The sequence below is a fragment of the Tachypleus tridentatus genome, chromosome 2 (assembly GCF_004210375.1).
Source record: "Tachypleus tridentatus isolate NWPU-2018 chromosome 2, ASM421037v1, whole genome shotgun sequence".
Taxonomy (NCBI): Eukaryota; Metazoa; Arthropoda; class Merostomata; order Xiphosura; family Limulidae; genus Tachypleus; species Tachypleus tridentatus.
This window is the reverse complement of record NC_134826.1, coordinates 52,728,789-52,736,485: the sequence shown is the minus strand read 5'-3', so window position 1 is coordinate 52,736,485 and position 7,697 is coordinate 52,728,789. Positions and strand designations below refer to the sequence as shown.

The 7,697-nt window shown below is 34.2% G+C and overlaps 1 protein-coding gene across 1 annotated transcript; it reads right to left on the bottom strand.

Annotated features, from left to right (window-relative positions):
• Window positions 1-1,458: 1,458 nt before the first annotated feature.
• On the bottom strand, window positions 1,459-7,131 carry LOC143243820 (band 7 protein AGAP004871-like). The gene is made up of 4 exons (XM_076487497.1): window positions 6,872-7,131; window positions 5,632-5,687; window positions 2,782-2,860; window positions 1,459-1,654 (listed from the first exon to the last, which is right to left on the bottom strand). Exons 1-4 carry the CDS (start codon window positions 6,875-6,877, stop codon window positions 1,460-1,462), a joined length of 336 nt encoding a protein of 111 aa, XP_076343612.1. The 5' UTR covers window positions 6,878-7,131; the 3' UTR covers window position 1,459.
• Between the last annotated feature and the right edge of the window lie 566 nt (window positions 7,132-7,697).

Genomic DNA, 7,697 nt, shown 5'->3' with positions numbered 1-7,697 from the left:
TTCTAGCTACCTAGGTGACACATAGATCTATCTGATTTTATCAGAGATGGCTTCAAGAAGCTGCAAGCATTCTCCAGACACAGTTTGCTATGTGCGTGGTCAATTTATCAAGACAAGAACGGAGACGAGCTCTGTGACAACATCTGATAAAATGTGTGAAGCTACAAGGAAGCACTGGCTACAACGGACCTAGGTCTCTGTGGGCAGGCAAAATGTGAAATGTGAGCCACAAGTGAACCTCCAGAAGGTGTTGTTCCCATCAATGCACATAAAATTTGGTTTTTATGAAACAATTGTCACAGCTCTTGATAAGGAGTCTGCAGCCTTCAAGCACCTTCGAGACTTCTTCCCTAAGTTGTCTGAGGCAAAGGTCAAAGCTGGTGTCTTCGTTGGACCACAAATAAAGAAGATCCTGGAGTGCACAGAATTCCCCAAGAAGCTCAGTAGGAAGGAAAAAAAAGCTTGGGGAAGCTTTGTCGCAGTGGTTCGGGACTTCTGGTGAAGATCTACAGCAAAATGGGCTGCAGTATGTCCCTGAAAGTCCATATCCTTGACGCTCATCTTGATAAATTCAAGGAAAAAGTGGTAGCACACTCAGAGGAGCAAGGCGAGCGCTTCCACCAAGATATACCGTACTTTGAACGCCGCTACCAAGGAGTGTATAACGAAAGCATGGGGAGACTATATTTGGGGGCTGATACGTGAAAGTGATATACATTACAGTCGCAAATCTCGAAAAACTATTCAGTTATACAAAAATGTTTAAAACTTTAGTATAAACACATGTAAATCTTGATTCGTATGTTGTTTTATTCAGACCTTATGTAAATGAAAATGTGCAAATTTGCCAATTTTTACATAGAAAATAGATTAATTTCTAAATTTCATTATCAAGGTCACAAAAGCAAAGTTTGAAGGGAATAATGACCATTTTCTGTACTTTTACAACATAAACAATTAAGAAATAACGCATACTATCCAGGAATAAAATTTGTGTTACATAGTGTTATCGTTTCTTGTATCATGGTGTTTGGTTTATTGGTGACACTTTTCTAACTAAAACATTACCCTATAGCCAATGGCTCTTCTTACAGTGTTAAACATACAAGAGCCAATCAGAGTCTTATGTATAGAATTTTTAAATATCATAGTTTCCTAATACGTTATGAACAACAGATTAAATAAACACTTACGGAGTTCTTTTGTTTCTTTGAATAAAACTGATAGTAGGTTAAAAATTACTGTTATGCTTAGTTTTAAGCTATGCCTGAAGAACTGTACGATGGAGCATTTCTGATGTTATATCATGTGATCGCTTCTTCATAAAACAGTGTACTGAATACTAACAGAATTAACTTTGTAGGTTAAATGTTCATCAAATGCTGATAACAGATGTCACTAGTTGAGCTTACACGTTAGACAAACAACACATTAAATATTCCTCTCATCTGAGTTTGACTCATTCTTCCTTCTTCAACAAGCCTCCAATGATGTCCACTGGAAGAGGAAATATGATAGTTGAGTTCTTTTCTGCAGAGATGGAGTTGAGGGTTTGTAAGTATCGCAGCTGCAGAGCGGCAGGGGACTCGGCGATGACGTCAGCAGCTTCTTTCAGAGCCCTGGATGCCTTTTGTTCACCTTCAGCTGCGATGACCTGAGTGACAAGAGATCCAAAGGAAGACCAGTATCAACCCACAGAATTAGTGTCTAATCTATCTTCTTCTCAATATTATAACATACTTACTGTAGTCACAGTATGTGTTCTAAATTTAGCAGAAGTGTTTAGTGAGGTGCTTTTATTCATAAGGTGCCAGTCTCCGGCAAAAGTACATTGTTACGTTCGATCCAATTTCCTCTTTGTTAACCCGAGGATGATCTAAGAAGGTCAAAACGTTTTTATCTACTTTATTTTAATAAATGTTTTAATACCCATACCAGCCGTCTTGAGATACATTTTTTCTTCAAGTGGGTTTCTCGTCATCACGAATCACGTATGTTTGATCCAATTTTGACTTTGGTCAGTGGTGCTGAGTGCTTTCCGTTTTAACAAATAATTGATTAAATATTATTATTTGTAAAATAACATTTCACGAGGCAGCAAAATTATTTTCTGTGTATTTGTTTATGTTTCATTTCGTGAATGTTTGGAGATCGTATCTTTTGTGGTTGTGAGACACAAAGAAAGCGATTTAATCGGTGACTGAAATAAGAATATTATATTAAAAAATGAGAATTATATTAATATTATAATATAATAATATTATATTAATAGTATGAAGCTGTAATAAACAGACTGTTTAAAATTAAAAACTTATTGAGAATGTTATGCCTTGGTTATAATATCCGTTTAAAGTGACGTCTTCCACTGAAAACAAATAACATTTTCTCATACATTTTTCGACTCTATCTATATGTTAGTTACAATACTCATTAAAGGGATTAGAACCATTGAATGGTTGTTTTTTTTTTACTAAAATGTTTAAATAATCGGGTTAAGTGTTACTTGATGTCTTTGGGATTATCCTAAAAATCACACATGTCTGAGTTGAGACAAAGAAAATTTAGTTTTGGAATTAGTTAAAAACAACTAGTCAGATAAGACAAGACATGGAAGAGATAGCAGTGTATAGAAACTGGCAGAATTAAGTTATAAACGTTGTTTTCTTTCCATGGTGTCAGTTTGAATACAACTTCAAGTGATACCAAATACAGACAGTCCTCGTGTAGCTTTGCGCGAAATTCATAAAGCAAACAAATTAATGATACAAAAACAAAACTCACTTTCGCACGAGCTTCTCTCGTAGCTTCTGCTTCAGCTGCCATGGCACGTTGCAGCTGAACTGGCAATCTTACGTCCTTGCTGTAAGATTCGTGTAAATGAATAACAGTTGAAAAGAAATAACAAAAATTACGTACATTTAGGAAATTAAAGCTTGTTGTGAAATGAACTTGTGTTTCTTTTAGAACAATAAATATATATATAGTGAATCGAAATTAAAGAATAGCCATGCTTTTAAAAAAAGTTTATTTAAAAGGATTACGTTTCGGGATAGCGTTTTCCGTCAGCTCATATAACTTACAACCAGTTTTCGGTCTTTAAAACTGTAAGTAACTTTTAACCCTTTGGGTAATAAATTCGCACATATGACTCGGAGTTTATACAAAAAGATATCGTGGATATGACCGCAGAATTGTATATAAAAAATATCGTTACTCTGGTTCTGATTTGTAATTAAAAAAACTGTTTGTGTCCAATGAAATGTCGCGAGTGTAACTGTAAAGTATCGCCATCTATCGATTGGATAGTATATTTCTGCCAAGTCTAGCATAATATTAGAGCACTAATCTCCCGCCAGGGATAAACACCTTTGTAACACAAAGTTGACTACAGGGACCAAATACAAACATTTTCAATTTTAGCAGCTGATAAAACATGGTATACATAAATTAATTTATATGCAAATGAGAGCCTTTTACAACTTATTATATATTCCGTAAAAATATGTGAATTGTCATTGTTTATGTTGAGTATGGTTGGCCGAAAGTGTATACAGTTTTAGGGTTTCTCAGCGGTGACATTCTTCCATGCACGAGACTAATACTAAATAGTTCATTTATGTTGTTTGTGGACAAGATAAACGACTGGAATATTTTAGCAGGCTATGTCTTGTGTCACCAACAGAGAGGTTCAGTTTTGATTTCAAATTTATCGTTTAATGATTTTGTTTTACGACAATCAGTTTTTCTTTAACTACATAACAGTGTTCTTATTACAATAAAATATTCTTGTGATGGGTTAAATATGCCAGGAAGTGGCGTTTTGAATAACTTTGTCCGTCTTCGAGTTTTAATGTCAGTGATTTGAACTGTGAGTAACTTTAACTTTTTATGTAATAAATTCTCAATATGACTCTCATTTGTACGTAACAAAATTATTTTTGTGTGATAAAAAGTCATGGATATAATTATAAGCTGTATCTAATAAACTTGACTCAGCAGATTGCCCAAAGTGGCTTTGCTATAAGAAAACACACACACACTCTAATGATCGTAGCGTCCTCTAGTTCTGTGTTGTATGGTTCTGACAAATTACAGTAATTAAATTCATTTCCAGTAATATTTCTTTCAGAATAATTAGGCATAAGTTTATTGGCTAGTGTTGAAACCATCACTCAAATCAAGTAAAACTGTTGTTTTTATTATGTATATTTGTTAATATGATTATACTTGGTACGTAAGCTTTCTAATCTATCTTACAAACTTTGTTATAGTATAGTTAAATATCTTTGTAATGGTAAGACAGTAGTGTAGATATCTTGTTTTAGTAAGACAGTAGTGTAAATATCTTGTTTTAGTAAGACAGTAGTGCAAATAACTGGTTATGGTAAACCTGTTGTGTAAATAGGAAATGCTAAGTTATTTTAACGTACAAGTATAAGAAACAGTGTTTAGGAGATGCGTGTTCTATTAAATCGCAGATTTTTGTGAGTTCTTGACTGGTAGAGATTTAACTTTATATAAAGCTATGATTGGTTGATATGTTCAAACCTCCAACTGACACCATAGCTCAACAAAACTTATTTCAAAATTCTTGACTTAACCGGGCTTCTCTTAGAGTATAGTACAGGAATCTTAAACATTTCTGTTTGTCCTCTCTACACAACGTATTATCTTTATACACTCTTGTTGTTTGTCATTAAGCACAAAGCTATCGAAATACACTTTTCAGCAATATAAATCCGCAGATGTATCTGTGCTACTGAGAGATATTTCATATGCTTAACATGATATTTTAACAAACGTATAATTTTACAGCAAGCTCAACATTTTCCCACTTATTAGAAATCTGTATATCTTCAGAGACAATGACAAGACTAGTAAATGAAAGGTCGTTTTTTGTTCAAGTAAACGAAAGTAAAATTTGAGATGTTTTTAAAACCTAGGATAATATCGCCTGCTCGCTCCTTAGTGGCACAGCGGAATGTCTGCGGACTTACAACGCTAAAAATCGGGTTTTGATACCTGTGGTGAGCAAAGAACAGATAACGCATTGTGTAGCTTTGTGCTTAATAACAAATAAACAAACTCTCTTGCTTATTATGTGCTAGTAAAGAAAAACGAAGAAAGTAGGAAAGGGTATGAAAAAACTGTTTTTTTAAATAGAATGTTACTTACGTTTCAGATTTATTAACTGAAAGTATCAAATAAAGTAAGCAGTTGAACTTTTTTTAAAGTAAGCACTTCCGTTAATGTTTGTCCTTCCCTTAAAGTAAGTACTTCCGTAAATGTTTGTCTTTACTTCCTTAAAATAAGTACTTCTGTTTATATTTGTCCTTACTTCCCTTAAAGTAAGTACTTCCTTTAATGTGTGTCCTCACTTCCCTTAAAGTAAGTACATCCCTAAATGTTTGTCTTTACTTTTCAAAGTAAGTACTTCCGTACATGTTTGTCTTTACTTTCTGAAAGTAAGCACTTCCGTTAATGTATGTCCTTACTTCCAATAAAGTAAGTACATCCGTAAATATTTGTCTCTACTTCTCTTAAAGTACGTATTTCCGTTAATGTTTTGTTGTTTTCACAACGTATACAATACGCTAGATATGTTTATTCAACAAATATATTGGTACTTACATCTCCACTCTTTCTACCTTTATTCCCCATGCGTCAGTACATTCATCGAGAACACTCTGAAAGAAACAAAACAAGCAACGTATCAACAATACTTTGTTTTAGATGGTTTATTACGTTCTATTAAAATTATTCTGAATATACAAATGAGCAAGTCACGTGACAAACACACCCGATATGGCATAGTGTGTATCAAAACTACATTTTTATATTGATTGACGTTTTGTAAGCAATGAAAGGCCACTAAAAATTCATCTTCTTTTCTGGGAAGGAGATGGAAGGGTATGTAACAACTCTCTTCCCTTCCCCACGCAAAATATTTCTACTTTTAAAGATGTCTTTAAATTAGAGATTTAGAATGTGTAAGAGGGGATATATTTTGTAATTATTAATATACATTACAAAAGAATATGTATCAACACGGGGTGTCTAAACCATCCAGAAAGGGACCTACAACAAGTCATACTTCAGCTTTGGTTAGCTAAGTACAGCGTCTTGCAAAATGTGAAAATACATGAATATAAAGGTCAGTGTAGCATAATCAAGAACCATACAATTCACATGTATACAAGATATTTTCACGACGTATTCGTTCAACTGTCACATACCTGAAGCAACTGTATAATGAAAAGGGCATTCACGCTATTTTATATCAAGAAATACCAGTTAGTTTGTCAGATGCATGTACTTCTTTGCGATTAGACTATTGGGAAACCACCTTTCTCTTACATTAGATGAGCCGAAGGAATGATACAATGAGAAATGGAACATTTTGGCTGTTAGATAGAGCATGGCCCAACCTGACCTGACGACATACATTTTAATGACGTGGTGAAGCTTAGTATTTCTTTTTATGTAATGTATTTAACACCTCTCTATATACTGATTAACCATTACTAAAGTTAGGGAATCCCACTACAAAATAGAGCTACTGTAAAATATTATGAAACTACAGCCGAAAATTTGAATTACATCACAATAATAAACAGCTGAAATACACTGCAAGATAGAACTACTGGGCAACATTAAGGTTATATTACACTGTAAGATTGGACTATAATACAACTCAAAGGTTTATGAAACTAGATTACGAGATAGAAATGCATTAAAGTAACTAACTGTGAAATATGTAATAAAATCGTAAAAGATCAAGATGTGGCATTAAATTTAAAAAAGACACTTCGAAATAAAATGTTTGATTCTGAGTTAAATTTGTAAATGTTCCCCTTTCCAGTTGCGTTACCTGCATGGAGTTGGAGATGTGTTCTCGTTCCGCTAGTATCTCGTGCAGATTATGGGTTCCAAGAATGTTTCTGAGCGTAGTCTGAGCAAGCAAGCGAGTGCTGTGGTGAGCATTCTCCACATTGGCCACGGATACGGAGGCATTCTGGACTCGATAGTAGACGACAGCGTCCACCGATATAGTAACTGAATCTTTGGTCAATACCTAGAATTAATTAACCAATGTTTTTGAGGTTATTTTGCTTGTTTGAAATTAAGCACAAAGCTACACAATGAGCTATTTGTGCTTTGTCCACCACGGCTATCTAAACTCGGTTTCTGGTAGTGTGAGTCCACAGACATTCCGCTGTGCCACTGGGGGAGCATTTTTATATGTTCAAAGTGAGATTTTAATAGAAGTGTAATATTACAGCAAACTCAGAATGTTCCCACTTCTTAGTGTATATCTTCAGAGAGAATGATAAAATTAGGAAATGGAAAGTCGTTTATTGTTCAAGTATAGACATACAGTTGTGCTACTGGAGAATATAGTGTGTTGTTTTCAGTTCTGCATGTGTGTCTGTGTGTAAAACGTATAATTGAAAAATATTTCATATTATTGTTATAAAATTCGGTACAAACGTTCAGTATCCACCACGGACTAATCTCATTTTAACTTTTTCACGAATGAAAGTCAAAGATCAAATTTCTGGTAAAGATAACTTCTTTCGTTACAACAGTAACATATTGGGGTTTTGTAAAAACGGTCAAAAATCGGGAACAGATGGAGACAGAAGGAGGATATTGACATCTAGACCTAAAATACTGAAAATTGTAAGTTTGTTACC